Below are 21094 nucleotides of genomic sequence, written 5' to 3'. Positions count from 1 at the left end.
TAATTTACAGCCCTCAAGTTGGTGCTTTGCCCAATTCCAAATCCTAAGGAGATCCTGACCCAGGATCACCAATTGCTAGTTTGTCAAAGTCAAGGACACCACGAGCTATTAGATAACTCATTCCTCATTCCTTCCTCTCTGCAGCTTGCCGAGCCTGGTTCCTTCACCAAGTCCTGCCTGTTCAGGCAGAGGTGGCAGAAGCCTCCTGTCCCATGAATCTCCCTAATAGGAAGGGAAATGTTTGAATCAATGCTTTTCACTTAATATTTTTTTTAATGCCAGAGGAAAAAAGAAGCCAAGCCATGTCAAGCTACATAGGATTAAAATGTGATCAGTAAGAGGGACATTAAAATAGACAAGCTGAAAAGAATTTTTCCAAGATTGAATTTATAAAATGTTATTCAAACTACCATTAAATATCCTTAAGTACTTTTCTTTTAAACACCAACATTTTATTTACCCAAGAACTGGAAGAGATCTGCAGCATTCTACAGTGACGAAGATTCAATATGGGCTTTTAGATCACAAACACCTCGGTGACCTCAGCACATTTACAACCACTCTCAACCTAAGTTTCCTCATCTGTAAAATGGAGACAATATATAGTTTCTATTATATACACAGTATTTATTATACTACTTTGTATCATGCACATACTATTATACTATTTGTATTACCTACATAGTATTATGCTACCTTACTTTATATATATATATATAATATATACACACAAAATACATAATTCAGAAACCAGTTATTAATCACTTACTATGTGCTAGACTCTAGGTAATAATAAGTACATTATCTAATTATTGCAATATATTGCATTAATTTTTACAACCATTAGTTCTGCCTCTTCGTATCACTCATCTATTCAATAATTGAAGATAGTTGTGTGTGTGTAGCTATCTGCACAGTGCCTGACACTACAAAATGCTAAAAAGGGGGGGAGGGGAGAAAAGGTATCTAGTACCATATAAAGAATATCCTATAGTCACTTTTATTTATTTATTTTTTTGGCCGTGCCACGTGGCTGGCGGGATCTCAGTTCCCAGACCAGGGATTGAACCAGGGCCAAGGCAGTGAAAGCCCAGAATCCTAACCACTAGGACACCAGGGAACTCCCCTATAGTTACTTTTAGAACTACACAGAGGGAACAAAAAAGATTTGGAGACACAGATAGCAATTATGATTTACCTTTGCTAATAAATGACTGATACACTCAGAGATTATCACTGCTATTGTGTGACTCAAAAGAAACAAGATTGCATTCAGTTCGTTACATCTCTTCTTAAATGTGGTAGCCCTAGTCTTCATGGTGACTTAGCCTCACCACACTGCCTACTTCAAAAAAAGCACAGAAAATCACTCTAATTTGTATTTCCTAAACAAAGTGCCACAAATCTGTAGCCCAAACAGGCTAAGAAGCACAGGAGGAATACGCTGGAAAAAATTTGAAGAAGACTTTTAAGTCTTCTTATCCATTGACTCCTTCCCCCTTATCCATTGACTCCTTCATTCATTTATTCATATTCTCTCTCTCTCGTTCTTTCTCCTCTGCTCTGGACAGTTCTGGATAAGTTTTATCTTTATTCCTGATTCACAGAAATCATAGAATCTTAAGGTTAGAAGGGACTTTGGAGGTCACTAAGAGGTCACGCTTCTTTCCTAAAGAAATACATACTGTCTCCCTACAGTGGAGAAGCACATGGAGGAGTTCTGAGGCCGAGCTGCTTGTTTCCTCCCTGACCAACAGAAAAATGACAGCGCCTACCTCATCTCAAAGGGTTGCTGGGATGAATATATGCAAATGATAATGTATGCAAAGAATTCAATAAGGTGCCTGGCACAGAGGAGGTGCTCAAGAAATAGGGGCCAACCTTATTTAGAACTTATTCTGTGCCCTGCATGATGTTGAATGCTTGCCCACCTCTGGTGAAACTCAAGCCTCTGCCTCCTAAAGCAGCTTGTGCCGTTGTTTGGGAGCTCTCACCATTGCCAGGTTTTCCTTTACTTTGAGCTAAATGAGCTTTGGCTTCCACACACTGCCCTCTACACAGATATGGAATGGAACCCCTCAACTCCAAGCTAACTTTTCAGGGAACCAATGACAGTTGTCCTGTTCTCTGCTCATCCTTTTTTCCAGCCTGAATGTTCCCCCTGGTTCTCAAGTGCCTCACCATCCTCCTTCTGCCAGCCACATCCTGACTCATTCATCTTCCTCAAAGTGTGCAGTTCCTCAGAACTGCACCCCACACTCCAGGAATGGGCTGGCTTGCCGAGAAGGCCTGTTCTGAATAAAATATTATTATACATTGCATTGTATATACAATGTATTGTTAAAAGTTTAGCGGCTTTGGGGGCAACCCCCTTGTGACACTATTCATACTGAGTTCTAAGTCCACTAAAAGCCCAAAGTCCTTTTCCTGCACACTACTAATAAGCCATGTCTCCCCCAGAGGAGGTCTAGGGGATGCAAATCTAGAGGCTACACTTTTAGTGGTTTAATAGTCATCTTGTTATATTGAAATATTTTGGATCATGATTCTGTCATCAAGCTCTCAGCTATCCCTCTGGGTTCACCCACAGATTTGATAATTACACCTTCTCAGTCCAGTTTACACCCCATTCCTTGCTGTGGCCACCAGCTTCAGGCAGGTGTAACCTGACAGCACCCCACCTCCATCACACCACTTCTCTCTAGCTCTCTGCCTTGGGGCTTCTCCAACACCATGACTGGGACACTGTGGAAAGGATCAGCACTTGCACATGTGCAAACCTGGAAGTACGGGGACTTAGCACCCTGGGGCAACCCTTGACTAAGAGGAGAGGGGAGCCCGTGGATAAATGCCCACCACGTCTGTCCCTTCTGAGGCACAGTCTGCATGGCCCCTCAGAGGGTCCCATGGGACTGAGCCCCAGTGCCCATGACAGTGACCAGCTCAACCGCATAGGCTTGTGTTGGCTTCCCCTCCTTCCCTGTTTCTCTCCTCCCCAGCCCCCTTTCCTGTTCCCCAGGATCACTGCCAAAAATAAACTGCCTGCACGCCAGCCCTTGCCTCACGCTCTGCTTTCTTGGGGACCCCAGGCTAAGTCGCAGTTAATATGAATAGTGATGTAGGACGTGTGAGCCCCAAGGCACAGCACCAAAGACCTCCCTTAAGGCCGACAGCGGCAGAAGTCACTCTAACGCCACCCAGACCTCTTATGGGTGGGTGACTCTCACCCAGCCCTCCCCTGTCTCCATTTTACTCATCAAGAAATAAGGGGCTTTGTCAAAGGCTGTGCTGAAACTTAGATATGGGATGCCTACCAGAATTCCTGTAATCTGCCCAGAATACAGAAGACTCTCCGTAGATGTCAATGGTATCTCGCTTCCTTTCCTATTCCCCCATCAAAAAGGAAATGACATTAGTTCTCCATGACCCAGTCTTCCCATTCTTAGGAAAACCAGGCTGCTTCCTATTTCCTCATCCAAATGCTCATATATCAAGTTTCAGATACTCTTCTGGTATCTTGCACAGGATCCCTGTTGACCTCACATATCCTTACAAGGTACAGAACTTACTTTTTCCCTCCTTTTTGCCTTCTCAGAGACATCATTATTTATGGAGGCTTCTGATGATTCCTCTATTATTCCTTCACAACTCTTGAGAAATTCAAAAGTGGTTTCGCATCGCCATTCTAGTCACATATTTAAATCACTTATTTGGTGCACATACTCTCTGATATAAACGTATACAATGAAAGTACGGATTCTATATGTATTTATGCTGCACACACACACTTGAATTCTACTGACAAATCAGGATAAGCTGCTTCAGAAGTTCCGATGTTGCATTTTATGGGAGGACGCTGGGGAAGTAGGAAGAGATCTCTCCCATCCGGTCTCTGGAGTTAACATTCCTGCTCTTACCGGCTCAACTTTACAGTCCATAGCGTCAGCACACACACACACAAATCTTTCCTGGAACCTCATTTTCCATGGGACACTGATCATTAGAATGCCTGGAAATTCCAGCAGGGGCACGGCCAAAAAGCTCGGGAAATGCTACAACATAGCCCAGATCTGCCCTCCTTAATCCCAGCCTCCATTCAGGCTGTGACGATCTCCAAGCCTGGGGAAATCACAGAGATTTCAAACTGCTCTCCTTGGAAAGTTAGTGTTGGGGGGTGGAGATGGGGTTTGGTGGGAGGGGGACCATCCACTTGCCATAAGCTTTCATCTAAGTTTTCATTTGCAAACAAAAACCTTGCGATACTCATCCATAAAACTTGAAAGCCAATGCACCAATTACCTCTAAATTACCTTCCACCTCTAATAGCCTATGATCTTTCTACTCAACGTGTGGTCCACAGACCCGCAGCAGCAGCACCACCTGGGAGTTTATTAGAAATGCAGGACTGTGTCTTTATTCCCGTCTTGCCACTAGGTTCTTCATGACCTTTTTTTTTTTTTTTTTTTTCCTTAGATTCCATATATATGTGTTAGCATACTGTATTTGTTTTTCTCTTTCTGACTTGAGAGAGTGTCATGGACATATATACACTACCAAATGTAAAATAGATAGCTAGTGGGAAGCAGCCGCATAGCACAGGGAGATCAGCTCAGTGCTTTGTGTCCACCTAGAGGGGTGGGATAGGGAGGGTGGGAGGGAGACGCAAGAGGGAGGGGATATGGGGATATATGTATACATATAGCTGATTCACTTTGTTATACAGCAGAAACTAACACAACATTGTAAAGCAGTTATACTTCAATAAAGATGTTAAAAAAAAAAAAAAGAAAAGAAATGCAGGAACTCTGGGCCCCCCACAGGCCTCCTCAATAAGAATTTTCGGTTTAACAAGATCCCCAAGCGATCTGTATGCATATTAAATTTTGAAAACTAGTTTAAGACACTTTTATCTTTTCCTATAAGTCAGCGGTCCCCAACCTTTTTGGCACCAGGGACCGGTTTCGTGGAAGACGATTTTTCCACGGACCGGGGTCGGGGGAGGGGGGTGGGGGGGATGGCTCAGGCGGTAATGCGAGCGATGGGGAGCGGCAAACGGAGCTTCGCTGGCTCGCCCTCCGCTCACCTCCCGCTGTGCGGCCCGGTTCCTAACAGGCCTCTGACTGGTATCAGTCCGCGGCCCAGGGGTTGGGGATCCCTGCTGTAAGTGTTTAACATGTTTCTTCTTAACACTAGTTCTAATCAAAGTAACATATGGAAGTATTCTACTAAAAGGAACCAAGAGAACTAAGTCTCATAATTTTAATGGGTAATTTTAGGGAAAAAAATTTGGGGTGAGCTGATATGTTGTTTTCCTCCTATGTTAGAAATCAGAGGAGTGTTTGGATTGCTCCTTCTTCCATTCAAGAATTCACTCCTGATGGACAATATGCACCATGCTCCCCTCTTTCTAATGTACTCATACTCATCTTTCAAAGGCCCAGGAAGGACTTCCCTGGTGGCACAGTGGTTAAGAATCCGCCTGCCAATGCAGGGGACACAGGGTTCGAGCCCTGGTCCGGGAAGATCCCACATGCCACGGAGCAACTAAGCCCGTGAGCCACAACTACTGAGCCTCCGCGTCTGGAGCCCACGAGCCACAACTACCGAAGCCCAGGGGCCTAGAGCCCGTGCTCCACAATGAAGAGTAGCCCCCGCTCGCCACAACTAGAGAAAGTCCGCGCACAGCAACGAGGACCCAACGCAGCCAAAAATAAATAAATAAATTTATTTAAAAAAAAAAAAAAAAGGCCCTGGAAGCCTGCCCCTTACATGGTCCAACAGACTCCCCCTATATGTGTGGTTTTCTTGACAAAACTTTCATTAAAGGTACTAAAAAGGCAAGAATCTTGTAAGCTCTAAAGCACTTGTTGCAAATGACCCACTCAAGTTTACTTCTTCCATTCCTTACTTCTTGGACGACCCAACCCATCCTGTTCTCTCCCCTTCACTCAAGTCCACTTTTGTTCTCTCACTGGAAACACAGCATTTAGCAACTTTTCACGGTCTAATTATTATATATACAGATTATCCTTAGCTTACAACGGGGTTGCCTCCTGATAAGCCCATTATGAGTTGAAAATGCATTTAATACACTTAACCCACCTAGCTTAGCCTTGCCCACTTAAATGTGCTCAAACACTTTCATTAGCCTACAATTGGGCAAAACCATCCAACGCAAAGCCTGTTTTATAATAGAGTGTTGAATATCTCATGGAATTTATTGAATACTGTACTGAAAGTGAAAAACAGAATGGTTATATGGGTCCAGAATGCTTCTAAGAATATCGGGTTGTTTTCCCTCGTGATTGTGTGACTGACTGGGGGCTGCCACTGCCCAGCATCACAAGAGAGGACCGTGGGGCAGATTGCTAACCTGGGAGAAGATCAAAATTCAAAATTCCAGGAACGACTTCTATAGCAGACATATCGCTTTTGGAATCGTAAAGTCAAAAAATTGTCTAATTCAAACTACCGTTAAGTCAGGGATCACCTGTATTTATGTTGTTTTACCTTCACAACTCGAGTGTAAGCTCCTTGAGGGGAATCATCACACCTCCTTTGCCTTTGGACACAGCTCCCAGCTCTCGGCTGCAGGACTTGGTGAATTAATAAGTAGTGAGGAACTTGATCCCACAGTTTCTTACCAGATACTCTTCTCCAGGTACCACTTAACAGTATTATCTATTGCAGAAAAGAAACCACTGAATCGTTTGATTGATTTTTTTCTCCCTGCTAAACCAAGACAAGGAAAACTGTATCAAAATGATGATACCTAGGTGAGAACAAAACCCTAGAACTAGCTTATAAGTTCCAAGGAGTGAAATGCTCCTACATGTAATAAAAGCAGCAGGTTCCTCTGAACTCCGGCTGGCTCCTGGAGTGCAGGCTTCAGAGCAAAGCCCAAGCCTTGACTAGCTAACCTTGAGAGAAAGCTTGGCTCCTCTTCTGAAAGTTCTGCTTTCCTTGGGAGATTCCTGCCTCAGGCAGCTTCCACAGAAGCAAAAAATAGCTCAGAGGAGACGTCTGATTCTGCATCTTAATCTATGTGAACTGGATGAACTCAGTAAGGCCTTGGAAGGAATGATTAGAAAAGATGGAAAGAAAGGAACAGGCTAAAAATTCAAAGTAGTAATTATATTTTTAAAAGAAAAAAAGGATTTTAATGAGCACAACAGCTTTCCTAGCAAATGACTTATGTAAGGCACTTCCCTCATGGATGAAAACCTCCAAATTTTACTCAGGTCAAGGAGGAGAGTATTTTCTCTTCTCTGGTGTTGTCAATTCTTATTAGAATTAAGCTTCTGCAGGATATACTGGGGAGTTTTCAGTTACTTCTCAGCCCTTCTGACCCTCATTTCACTCTCAGTTTGTTTACTTAAACATAAACAAACCAATTTGACTGCTATAAGTTTGTCTGCCTTCTACTTGCTTTGATGGGACCTATTTATAACACATACTCAGTTGCTAAAGCCTTTGAGCATCCAAGCTAAACAATCACATGCAATTTATTTGCAACAAAGATCACAAATGTGTGTGACCTGCTCCCTGTCATCCCAGACCAACCCAAAGAAAATTACAACACCCAAAGTGAAAAGTGTTTCAGATATAAAGTCCCTAGATATTTCATTCCTCAAAATGATTTCTTTTTTTCACATTCACCAACTAAAGGTAAAAAGTGTTGACAAGTTACTTGGGAAAACTGGGTCAGGGCTGTGTTTTTTAGGACTCAACATGATATAAAATAGAGTAATACAGCTAAAATATAGAAGGTGGAGCAAAGTAGACTCATATCTTTTCAGGTTCCAAGTCATCTTCAATCTCTTCCGGATAATCCTTTAAATAAAAGATGCCCTATCAGGACTTCCCTGGTGGCGCAGTGGTTAAGAATCCACCTGCCAGTGCAGGGGACATGGGTTCAAGCCCTGGTCCGGGAAGATGCGACATGCCGTGGAGCAAGTAAGCCCGTACGCCACAACTACTGAGCCTGTGCTCTAGAGCCCACAAGCCACAACTACTGAGCCCGCATGCCACAACTACTAAAGGCCGCGTGCCTAGAGCCCATGCTCCGCAACAAGAGATGCCACTGCAATGAGAAGCCCAAGCACCATAATGGAGAGTAGCCCCCAATCACCGCAACTAGAGAAAGCCCGCTCGCAGCAACGAAGACCCAATGCAACCAAAAATAAATAATTTTTTTAAAAAAGATGCCCTATCATTTAGGAAAACATTAGTTATATAAATTTCATATTAATTAGAGGCAAATTTAAACCTGGGGGACAGAATAGGTCCTTACTGGATTGTTAACAAGTAGCTTCCAGCCAATAACAAGGTTTCATTAGTCCCATTCTACAGATGAGAAAACTAAGGCTCAGAAATTAAGTGACTAGCCCAATTCAAAATCCATACTTTAAGAATCCTCTAGACATATCCCCTCCTATGGATATAAATAAATGGTCACCTGGTAATACCTTCTTTTCCTCTCTATCTCAGTCTTTCCTTCTCCCCCATACAGCAATGCTGGAGCAACAAAGCTGCCTTGGGCTGATGATGCTACCATGTGGCCAAAATGGAAATTGTCTGAACCAAACTTTGCCTCATTTCTCCCATTTTTGCCTCTCAGAGAATCATGCATATATTACAAAGCTTTCCCAAAAGTGTGCACAGACACACACACACACACCCCTTTGATCTTTTAACTTCCTTCTTCTTCCCTCCTCATTCTCTGAACACCCCTGCCTAAAAGTCTTCTTGGGTTCTCTATCATCTCTGCAGGATTAAGCCAAATTCCTTAGCTAGCAAAGTCCTGCACACACGACTTCTGTTTTAACTTCTCTCTCTTATATCCCAGCATTCTACACACTTTGAGCCACTCTGAACTCATTATTTCTTGCACACAACAAGGCCCTTTCATAAGACAATTTTTTTTTTTAATTAATAGCTACTCTATTTATTTATTTATTTATTTATTTATTTTTAGCTGTGTTGGGTCTTCGTTTCGTGCGAGGGCTTTCTCTAGTTGCGGCAAGCGGGGGCCACTCTTCATCGTGGTGCGGGGGCCACTCTTCATCGCGGTGCGCAGGCCTCTCACTATCACGGCCCCTCCCGTTGCAGGGCACAGGCTCCAGACGCGCAGGCTCAGCAGTTGTGGCTCACGGGCCCAGTTGCTCCACGGCATGTGGGATCTTCCCAGACCAGGGCTCGAACCCATGTCCCCTGCATTAGCAGGCAGATTCTCAACCACTGCGCCACCAGGGAAGCCCAAGACAATGTTTTTATAAATGCTATCTCTTCTGCTTGGAAAACACCTTCAAGCCTGCTCTCTACAATCTTTTTTACATACTGAACCAACTCCTATTCACCCTTCAAAACTCAAATATATCTCCTCTGCAATGGAGGCTTCCCTGACTCCTCCAGGCAATTAGCTGTACATTCACAATGCTCCCAGAACCTCTCCCCTACCCTTTTTATTCCTATATCTATGTTTCTGTACCTGTGATACGGTATTAGTCATTTACTCAACACTGGGTATCCATGCACCAGGCATTGGAATACAGTAAATTACCTTTGTATTCCCACTGCATAACACAGGGCCGGGAAAGTAGTAGGCAGTCAGTAAATGTTTGTTGAATGAAAAAGTGAAAGGAGACTGGGCCGGACTGAAGCTAGACTGTGCTCAGCGTGAGGCATCAGATGAATAAATTTTGTTTTAAGGCCGAACAAGTGGGTTAACCTTACCTAAGATAATCGTGAATTACAGCGGCCACAGCAAGAACTTTTAACCTGGATAAGCTTTTCCATTTATGAGGTGCCCTAGAGAAAAAGGGTTCTCGGCCAAGCACTCACTAAAAATAGAAGAAGGAAAACTATTTTTCTGCCTCTTCATGACCTTCTGGTGGCCAGGATAAGATCAGCTGGGACATCCCACTCGTTCCAGAGCCTGCAGAATCCTGGGGAAAACTGGCAGAAGAAAGCAAAGGCCGTGTGGCTGACAGGGTCTTGGTGCTATGGCCGGGTGTCAGGCCTGTGCCTCTGAGGTGGGAGAGCCGAGTTCAGGACATTGGTCCACCAGAGACCTCCCAGCTCCATGTAATATCAAACGGCAAAAGCTCTCCCAGAGATCTCCATCTCAACACAAAGACCCAGCTCCACTCAATGACCAGCAAGCTACAGTGCTGAACACTCTATGCCAAACAACTAGCAAGACAGGAACACAATCCCACCCATTAGCAGAGAGGCTGCCTAAAATCATAATAAGTTCACAAACACCCCAAAACACACCACTGGATGCGGTCCTGCCCACCAGAAAGACAAGATCCAGCCTCATCCACCAGACCACAGGCACTAGTCCCCTCCACCAGGAAGGCTACACAACTCACTGAACCAACCTTAGCCACTGGGGGCAGACACCAAAAACAATGGAAACTATGAACCTGCAGCCTGTGAAAAGGAGACCCCAAACACAGTAAGTGAAGTAAAATGAGAAGACAGAGAAACACACAGCAGATGAAGGAGCAAGGTAAAAACCCAGCAGACCAAACAAATGAAGAGGAAATAGGCAGTCTACCTGAAAAGGAATTCAGAGTAATGATCATAAAGATGATCCAAAATCTTGGACCTAGAAGAACTAAAGAGCAAACAAACAATGATGAACAACACAATATATGAAATTAAAAATTCTCTAGAAGGAATCAATAGCAGAATAACTGAGGTAGAAGAATGGATAAGTGACCTGGAGGATAAAATAGTGGAAATAACTACCACAGAGCACAATAAAGAAAAAAGAATGAAAAGAATTGAGGACAGTCTCAGAGACCTCTGGGACAACATTAAATGCACCAACATTCAACTTATAGGGGTCCCAGAAGAAGAAGAGAAACAGAAAGTGACTGAGAAAATATTTGAAGAGATTATAGTTGAAAACTTCCCTAATATAGGAAAGGAAATAGTCAATCTAGTCCAGGAAGCACAGAGAGTCCCATACAGGATAAATCCAAGGAGAAACACACCAAGACACATATCAAACTATCAAAAATTAAATACAAAGAAAAAATATTAAAAGCAGCAATGGAAAAACAACAAATAACATACAAGGGAATCCCCATAAGGTTAACAGCTGATCTTTCAGCAGAAACTCTGCAAGCCAGAAGGGAGTGACAGGACATATTTAAAGTGATGAAAGGGAAAAAACTACAAGCAATATTACTCTACCCAGCAAGGATCTCATTCAGATGTAAAACCTTTACAGACAAGCAAAAGCTAAGAGAATTCAGCACCATCAAACCAGCTTTACAACAAATGCTAAAGGAACTTCTCTAGGCAGGAAACTCAAGAAAAGGAAAAGACCTACAATAACAAACCCAAAGACCCATATATATGCTGTCTACAAGAGACCCACTTCAGACTTAGGGACACATACAGATTGAAAGTGAGGGGATGGAAAAAGATATTCCATGCAAATTGAAATCAAAAGAAAGCTGGAGTAGCAACTCTCATATCAGAAAAAATAGACTTTAAAATAAAGACTATTACAAGAGACAAAGAAGAACACTACAAAATGATCAAGGGGTCAATCCAAGAAGAAGATATAACAATTGTAAATATTTAGGCACCCAACACAGGAGCACCTCAATACATAAGGCAAATGCTAACAGCCATAAAAGGGGAAATCGACAGTAACACAATCATACTAGTGGACTTTAACCTCCCACTTTTACCAATGGACAGATCATCCAAAATGAAAATAAATAAGGAAACAGAAACTTTAAATGATACATGAAACAAGATGGACTTAATTGATATTTATAGGACATTCCATCCAAAAACAACAGAACATACTTTCTTCTCAAGGGCTCATGGAACATTCTCCAGGATAGATCATATCTTGGGTCACAAATCAAGCCTTGGTAAATATAAGAAAACCGAAATTGTATCAAATATCTTTTCTGACCACAACGCTATGAGACTAGATATCAATTAAAGGAAAGAATCTGTAAAAAATACAAACACATGGAGGCTAAACAATATACTACTTAATAACCAAGAGATCACTAAAGAAATCAAAGAGGAAATCAAAAAACACCTAGAAACAAATGACAAGGAAAACACGAGGACCCAAAACCTATGGGATGCAGCAAAAGCAGTTCTAAGAGGGAAGTTTATAGCAATACAATCCTACCTCAAGAAACAAGAAACATCTCAAATAAACAACCTAATCTTACACCTAAAGCAATTAGAGAAAGATGGAAAAAAAACCCCAAAGTTAGCTGAATGAAAGAAACCATAAAGATCAGATCAGAAATAAATGAAAAAGAAATGAAGGAAACAATAGCAAAGATCAATAAAACTAAAAGCTTGTTCTTTGATAAGATAAACAAAATTGATAAACCATTAGCCAGGCTCATCAGGAAAACAAGGGAGCAGACTCAAATCAATAGAATTAGAAATGAAAAAGGAGAAGTAACAATTGACACTGCAGAAATACCAAAGATCATGAGAGATTACTACAAGCAACTATATGCCAATAAAATGGACAACCAAGAAGAAATGGACAAATTCTTAGAGAAGCACAACCTTCCGAGACTGAACCAGGAAGAAATAGAAAATATAAACAGACCAATCACAAGCACTGAAATTCAGACTGTGATTAAAAATCTTCCAACAAACATAAGCCCAGGATCAGATGGCTTCACAGGCGAATTATATCAAACATTTAAAGAAGAGCTAACACCTATCCTTCTCAAACTCTTCCAAAGTATAGCAGAGGGAGGAACACTTCCAAACTCATTCTATGAGGCCACCATCACCCTGATATCAAAACCAGACAAAGATGTCACAAAGAAAGAAAACTACATGCTAATATCACTAATGAACATAGATGCAAATATCCTCAACAAAACATTAGCAACAGAATCCAACAGCACATTAAAAGGATCATACACCATGATCAAGTGGAGTTTATCCCAGGAATGCAAGGATTCTTCAATATATGCAAATCAATCAATGTGATAAACCATATTAACAAATTGAAGGAGATAAACCATATGATCATCTCAACAGATGCAGAAAAAGCTTTCGACAAACTTCAACACCCATTTATGATAAAAACCCTCCAGAAAGTAGGCATAGAGGGAACTTACCTCAACATAATAAAGGCCATATATGACAAACCCACAGCCAACATCATTCTCAATGATGAAAAACCGAAACCATTTCCTGTAAGATCAGGAACAAGACAAGGTTGTCCACTCTCACCACTATTATTCAAAATAGTTTTGGAAGTTTTAGACACAGCAATCAGAGAAGAAAAAGAAATAAAAGGAATCCTAATAGGAAAAGAAGAAGTAAAGCTGTCACTGTTTGCAGATGACATGACACTATACATAGAGAAACCTAAAGATGCTACCAGAAAACTACTAAAGCTAATCAATGAATTTGGTAAAGTTGCAGGATACAAAATTAATGCACAGAAATCTCTTGCATTCCTATACACTAACGATGAAAAATGTGAGAGAGAAATTAAGGAAACACTCCCATTTACCATTGCAACAAAAAGAATAAAATACCTAGAAATAAACCTACCTAAGGAGACAAAAGACCTGTATGCAGAAAACTATAAGACACTGATGAAAGAAATTAAAGATGATACAAATAGATGGAGAGATATACCATGTTCTTGGATTGGAAGAATCAACATTGTGAAAATGACTACACTACCCAAAGCAATCTACAGATTCAATGCAATCCGTATCAAACTACCACTGGCATTTTTCACAGAACTAGAAAAAAAATTTCACAATTTGTATGGAAACACAAAAGACCCCAAATAGCCAAAGCAATCCTGAGAAAGAAAAAATTTACAAACAGCTCATGCAGCTCAATATCAAAAGAACAAACAACCCAATCCAAAAATGGGCAGAAAACTTAAATAGACATTTCTCCAAAGAAGATATACAGATTGCCAACAAACACATGAAAGGATGCTCAACATCACTAATCATTACAGAAATGCAAATCAAAACTACAGTGAGGTATCTCCTCACATAGTCAGAATGGCCATCATCAAAAAATCTACAAACCATAAATGCTGGAGAGGGTGTGGAGAAAAGGGAACCTTCTTGCACTGTTGGTGGGAATGTAAATTGATACAACCACTACGGAGAACAGTATGGAGGTTCCTTAAGAAACTAAAAATAGAACTACCATTTGATCCAGCAATCCCACTACTGGGCATATACCCTGAGAAAACCATAATTCAAAAAGAGTCATGTACCACAATGTTCATTGCAGCTTATTTACAACAGCCAGGACATGGAAGCAACCTAAGTGTCCACTGACGAATGGATAAAGAAGATGTGGCACATATATACAATGGAATATTACTCAGCCATAAAAAGAAACAAAATTGAGTTATTTGTAGTGAGGTGGATGGACCTGGAGTCTGTCATACAGAGTGAAGTAAGTCAGAAAGAGAAAAACAAATACAGTATGCTAACACATACATATGGAATCTAGCGTAAAAAAATGGGTCTGTAGAACCTAGGGGCAGGAGAGGTATAAAGACGCAGACGTAGAGAATGGACTTGAGGACACTGGGAGGGGGAAGGGTTAGGTGGGACAAAGTGAGAGTCGCATGGGCATATATACACTACCAAATGTAAAATAGATAGCTAGTGGGAAGCAGCCGCATAGCACAGGGAGATCAGCTCGGTGCTTTGTGACCACCTAGAGGGGTGGGATGGTGAGGGTAGGAGGGAGACACAAGAGGGAGGAGATATGGGGATATATGTATATGTATAGCTGATTCACTTTGTTATAAAGCAGAAACTAATACACCATTGTAAAGCAATTATACTACAATAAAGATGTTAAAAAAAAAAAAAAGAAAAAGCGAAAGAAAGAACTACAAACAAGATCTTATCCAGGAAATATCATCAGGAAAGCCTATACTCTTCTGCTTTCCTTTTACTCAGTTTATGATCTAAAAAATCAACTAAGGTATGGCATACCTATACCATGGAAACCAAAAATCATAAAATCATAGGACCCACATCTTTGCCCTCTAATGAGAGTAAATATACCCACAAGCCCTTTTTAATCTCCACAATTAATTTTGCCTTTAACACCACCATTTCAGATAATCCTTTCACTTGTATTTAATTACAAATAGAGTAACAATCTCTTTGCCATTTATTTACTACAAACATACGCAATTTCCCCACAAAATATGCACTGTTTTGTGAATTAATAAATTTGTGGATTCACTTGTGAACCTCCATTTATTACACTATCTCCATTGGAAAAAATATTTCAAGTTCAAATGACAAAAGCCCTAAACTAGTGCCACACAATCCATTTTTCTTTGAAGATTTCCAAGTAAAGTCAGCGGGTTCCATTTTTAGGTATCAAATGACATTTTAGCACCAAAAACAGACAGCTACAAACTGAGACTGGCCAGAAATCTCAATGTTAACCTGGGCTGGTAGCTGAAGGGCACGTATCTAAGGTTATGAGAGTTCTGGAAACAAGCCTCTACTTTAGAGATCTGATCATGACCAGTACCCACTGACCAAATCTGGAGTGAAACACACACACACACACAACACACACACAAATCCATAAGGACTAACTCAACCATGTTCTTTGGATCTCAGATGACCACGAACCTGAGGCAAAGGATGAACCAGTGAACCACTAGAATCTCAATAAATGCTAAATTTAAGAGAACAAAAAGTTAGTATCAAAATATATCCCATGGATCTCAAATAAACCATGTTTAATGTGAAGGATTATCTATTTAAAGTTAGTCCTGTAGAAAACAGAGCCAAGTTTGCACTATTAGTATTTTTTTTGTTGTTATACTGAGGTCAAGCCCCAGATATGAATTTCTTTCTCATGCACCAAGTTTTAAAATCTCTGAACACCAGAAGAAATATGTGTTTGTTTAATTGATGATTACAAAATAAAGTAAGTCACACATGAAGATTTTGGTATAGGAAACCTCAGCCAGCCAAGGAATGAGTCATTCTAAACAGCCTAGTTTTCTGAATGGGTAATAGCTTCACATGCCAAAAGAGCTCTGGAGGTTAATTACCTTGAGTGTTAATATTTCCAATGTTTATGGCATATTTCCCTCTCTTCTCAAAGAGTGTATTTTAAAATTTATCTTTTTTGGTAGTTCACTCTCATTAATGGTAAATAGCAATTATGGATTTATGTTATTACAAAGTAATGTCTGCAAGTCTGATTGAGGGTTCCTATCTTAATATTCCCAAACCTTCAGGGCTTTTGTTCCCAACTCTCGTATCTAAAGTTATAATTTTTCTGTTTCTTTCCTAGTTGTCAAGCTGTCAGGGGTCACTTTTCACCACTGGTTACAGCAACTCCTCACCCCATTCTAAATGTGCTACTCCATATATTCTATGGATCATTTTTCAGATAAAAAAAGTTAGGATTGTTATCTAAAGTAAGAGTAAGTTCTGAAAGAGCATCTGAAGTATTCTCCCAGACTTTACGCCATCTATTCCAATGCTGAGTAGGCGTTTTTGCCCCTTTCCTGGTTCTTGGCTAGGTTCCAGATACGTAAGAGAGCTGTGCCCCAGACAGGCATTCTACGACAAATCTTGATGTTCCTTATGATCCCTTAATGCAGAAGTAAACCAAACCATCACATGACCTCACTAATAAATTTCTGTCCTGGCCACATAACAAAACAAGTGCAAAGTTTCCAAGGAAGCAAAATATCCAGGTTGAAAGATTAATCCAGAAACTGGAAAATGGTCCCTATCTTACATAATGGTTATGGTTTCATATATCTACAGCATTTAGCATCATGAACAGGTAGGCAGCTTACACAAATAAGTATGGTTAAAAAAGATTTTTGAGGGGAAAAATAACCAAATGATGTTTTTAAACTCACAGAAGGTCAATTTGTTTCTTGGTTTATTAAATTAAAAGATTTTTAAGCTAAGCAACTTCTTCTTAATTCCATACATCTAATGGCTTCACTTACTAAACGGATGGCTGCTATGTTGGGAAAAGTCTTCTCCTTTACTTAAAGGGAAAAAATGTTACTCTAACATTTGAGTAACCTAAGGATTAATTATCATTGTTTTAAACAGCCCCTACAAGCAATGAGGTCAAGCATTCAACATAAATCACTGTACTTAAATTCTGTGCATTCTATAAAACACAAAAGTTTATATAACCTTGCTTGTCAAACCTGTAAAAGCAAAATCAAGCAGGTGATCCAGGCTACCCTGTCACATTAAGAATGGAAGTAAAGAGGGACTTCCTGATGGTCCAGTGGTTAAGACTCCAAGCTCCCAGTGCAGGGGGGCGGGGTTCGATCCCTGGTCAGGGAACTAGATCCCGCATGCCACAACTAAATAAGATCCCGCACGCAGCAACAAAGATCCCCTGTGAGGCAACTAAGACCCGGCGCAGCCAAATAAATAAATAAATAAATATTAAAAAAAAAAAAAAAAAGAAGAATGGAAGTAAAGAGAGCAGGTCATCAGTTATCCTAGTTATGTTTCCACACCCTTATGAAGGAGACTGGCCCTTCAGCTATTTATAAACACAGAACTGAAAGGGAAGGGGGCCCTGCCACTGCCACCCTGGTGAGTAACCAACAGGGTGGGCTGTTAGGCTCAGGCTGAATCCCAGTGGGACCTGTGGGATCTCCCTCAGGATGGCCCACCATACTAGGCAGCACCAGATCCTCTGGGTGCAGTCCTCTCTGGTCAGGAAAAGGACTGAGGATTTCCAGCAGTCACTGCCAGCCTATGATTCTATATATGGAAACATCCCATCCTAGTGCTTGCAGCACCATGAGCACCACACCAGGGAGGAGGAGTGAGAAGCAGGCCAGCCCTCCCCTTGCTGCCCTGCCGGCACGCTCACTTTCGTGTCTCCCAGGCCCTGCTGCCCTGGACTGGACCCTGCCATCAGATGGCAGCCCAGCCCTCTGCTGAGTCTTGCAGGCTGGCGGCTCTAACATGGAACAGCTGGAAGAGGACCCTGCATTCTTTTCTCTGTGTAAACACTGGGGGCTCTGTTCACCCTCCTGCTGCAGCATGAACTAAAGAATTTTCCCCATCCAAAATTACAACCAACAGACCTTTCCCCATCCCCCATCCTCACCTCCCACCCTCAGGCCCAGATATAATTTCAGTCTGTCACCACCCATGCTAGCAAACAGCAAACTGCTGAACCTTTCAGTACATTCACTTTCTATGCTAGTCGAGGTGTCTGTAAATACACTAGCAGGGTAATAGGAAACAATTCTGTTATGTTCAGTAAAGTTTCCTGACAAAAGCATTAAGGACCCTGATTCATGCCTGCTCCCTATGAGACCCTTTCCACAAGATGTATATCAATATAAATACTGTCGTGATAGTTAAGTATAGCCACGTAGTATACGAACTGCAAATATTTTAATAGTCTATAGCATCACCTACAAATTATTCTGAAGACAGACCTCTAAAATTGGAATATCCGTGGGGAAAAATGAATAATAAAATTGGATTTTCATGTATTCCTCATACAGCCTCATCAAAGCTTGTCTTCTGAAGGGCAGTCCCAGGCTTCTTCATGTGTTGCTGAAATCCAGAGAGCCACGTTGCCCAAGAGAAGAAGAAAGGGGGTGGTGGGGGGGAAGAGCCCAGAAAATCCAGACTCTACGTGACCTGACTTACTTATTTCCCAGGAAACTGCATGAGAGAAAAATCAATCATTCATGCTACCGTAGCTACCACACGGAATGGACTGAGGGAGTTGACAGTGGGCAAAAAAACGAAGCGGCCAGCGGAGGTTAGTGGGTGGCAGGGCCTGGGGCGGGGGGCCGGTGGCGGGAGACGCCAAGGATCCAGAGGCCTCGAGGTTCTGTCGCCACGGACCAGCGGTCGGGGGGCGGGGCCAGGCCCGAGGCTGGGAAGGGGCGGGGGGGGGGGCGGTGGACAGGACAGCGGGACGGCGGCGGCCGCGCACTTACCGGGACTGTTGGCCTCGCCTTCGAGGACGTGCAGCTCGGTGCAGTCGGCCAGCGAGTGCTCCAGGCAGAGCTGGAGGAAGCGGGCCTGGGTCTGGCTCACGCGCTTGAGCAGCGACAGCAGCGCAACAGTCTGCTCGCACTCGTTCCAGCCCTTAAACCAGCCCGCCAGCACCCCGACCTGGTCGCGAAACATCATGGTTAGGGGGCGGCCCTCGGTCTACAAAGCCCCCTCCGAGCCCCAGCCCGCCCCGCCCGCCCCAAAGTTTGGCGGAGCCGCAGCCCAGCGGCCGCCGGAGACGCGTTCCCGTTCCAAGGTGGCTCTGGTGCCCGGACGCTGCAGGTACTGCCTCGGCTCCTGCCTCTCTCGTCTGGTTTCAGTTACGTTCTGGTGGTTCTGGCTGATTTCCCCAGAGATGATGACAGACAGTAGCACGGAAATGTTTTTTGTTGTTTTTTTTTAAAATTACGATTAAAAAAAAATTTTTTTCCCCACAAGGCACACCAACTGAAGAATGCTCTCTTTCCCCCCGCCTTCTTCTCGCAGCTTCGGGATGGTGATTTCCGGCGTCCCGGGGTCTCTCCCCCGCTGGGCGGCAGCTCGGACCCTTCACACCCGCATTCCCGAGTGGCGATCACCACTGGAAGGAGAGAAAAGGCTGCAGTGAGACCTCGGCCAGCGAGGGAGCGCGCCCGGGAAACGAGTGCATTAGAGGGGGTGGAGGGGGGCGCCCCGCGGGGGGGTTTGGTCCCCCAAATTCCGGCCGCCCCCTCCGCAGCCGGATGCTGGAGAGGAGCTATTCCCGTTCTGGGAAAGGCAAGAAGCCTCCTTCCCAGGTGCGTGAGGAGACCGCCCGGCTCCCTGTTGCTGCCGCTGCGAACCGCTAGTGCTCCCCACACACCCCACCCGGGGTGGCCTCGGGGACTGTGCCTGCAAACGCCCGCACCAGCAACAGATCTTTCTCGCGCAGAAAACTTGCAATGCGGCTGCGGAGGGGCGCGGGGGTGGGGGTGGGGGCTAATGCAAAGCAGAGGCGGAGGCAGCAGCAGCCCGAGTTCCTTCCTCCTCCTCCTCCTCCTCTCCCTCCTCCTCCTTCGCCACCTCCTCCTCCCGGAGAAGCAGCCGAACGGCTGCAGCTCCATCTACAGCAACAGCCAGCATCTCCACCGCCAGGCGCCCCTCTGGATTTAGGCCGTGAGCAGCCGCGGCAACAGCTCGAGACAAAAATAAACTCTCCCCACCCAAAGCTCAGCGTCCAGCGGGCGGAGGCGCAGCCGGAGCCCCGGCTACCCCGCGCCGCGCCGCTCCAGCCCACCCGGGAGGGCTCCGAGGGCCTGCTTCGCCCTGAGCGATCAGATGTGTGCGTGCGTGTGCGTCTGTGTGTATGTGAGTGTGTACGCGTGTGTGTGCTGTAGGCATCCTGCCCCCGCTGCCGCCGCCTACGGGCGGGTCTGTCCGGCCCACCGCCTCGCCCGCGCGTCCCAGGCCGAAGGCAGCACGGCTACGGGCGAACGCCGAGCGCGGAGACAACCGAGCTTACAGCACTGCCTCCCCCGGCGGGCAGGGCGGCTCCGCGGGAACTGCGGCTCCGCGCCGCCCGCACACGCCCCTAAAGGACCGCAAAGAAGAAAAGTTCGGTTTCGGGGGCTCCCCCAGTCCTAACCCTGTTCGGGTGGCAGCCAGCGGGCGGCGAAGAGAGCCCAGCGACTCAGCCAGCCTGCGAGGGGCGGCTCGCTCCCGGCACCCTGTTTCCCGGCTCTCAGAACTTCCCGGCTCCCAGAACTTCTCCCCTCCGGAAAGGGGACCCAGTAAGCCACGGGCCCCATGCCTGAGGCAAAAGAGAGAGGGCGCTCACCTGGGAGAGGCTCATCCTGGCGGCTCGCGGCCCCAAGCGCGGGTCCGGGACCGCAGCGGCTCTCAGCGAGGTTGGGGGCGCCCGGAGCGCGGGCTGCGGGCCATGCCGTCGGAGCGGGCGGCGCTGAGAGAGTGCGGCGCTGCGGGTCCGGGCCGCCGCCGCCGCCGCTCCTGCTGCCTCCAGTGTCGGCTCGCGGAGGACTGAGCCGCCCGAGCCGGAGCTCCCCACATGCTACTGATTAACATACACC

General features: G+C 44.2%; 1 protein-coding gene across 5 annotated transcripts in view; it reads right to left on the bottom strand.

Moving 5' to 3' along the window:
- Nucleotides 1-21094, bottom strand: part of SAMD4A (sterile alpha motif domain containing 4A) — a 224967-nt gene extending 203873 nt beyond the window's left edge. Inside the window, exons 1-2 of one of the 5 annotated variants that reach the window (XM_036841284.1) lie at nt 20845-21094; nt 18992-19629 (exon numbers count right to left, since the gene is read on the bottom strand). In XM_036841284.1, coding sequence (XP_036697179.1) covers nt 18992-19187 — 196 coding nt within the window. In that variant the 5' untranslated portion in view covers nt 19188-19629; nt 20845-21094. Of the gene's footprint in view, nt 1-18991; nt 19630-20844 lie in introns of those variants that run through there. The other 4 variants (XM_036841286.1, XM_036841285.1, XM_036841287.1 and 1 more) reach the window with 4 other exon arrangements.

This window comes from Balaenoptera musculus, chromosome 2 (assembly GCF_009873245.2).
Source record: "Balaenoptera musculus isolate JJ_BM4_2016_0621 chromosome 2, mBalMus1.pri.v3, whole genome shotgun sequence".
NCBI classification, from domain to species: domain Eukaryota; kingdom Metazoa; phylum Chordata; class Mammalia; order Artiodactyla; family Balaenopteridae; genus Balaenoptera; species Balaenoptera musculus.
The sequence above is the reverse complement of the archived record's forward strand: the minus strand, read 5'-3'. Positions and strand labels throughout refer to the sequence as shown.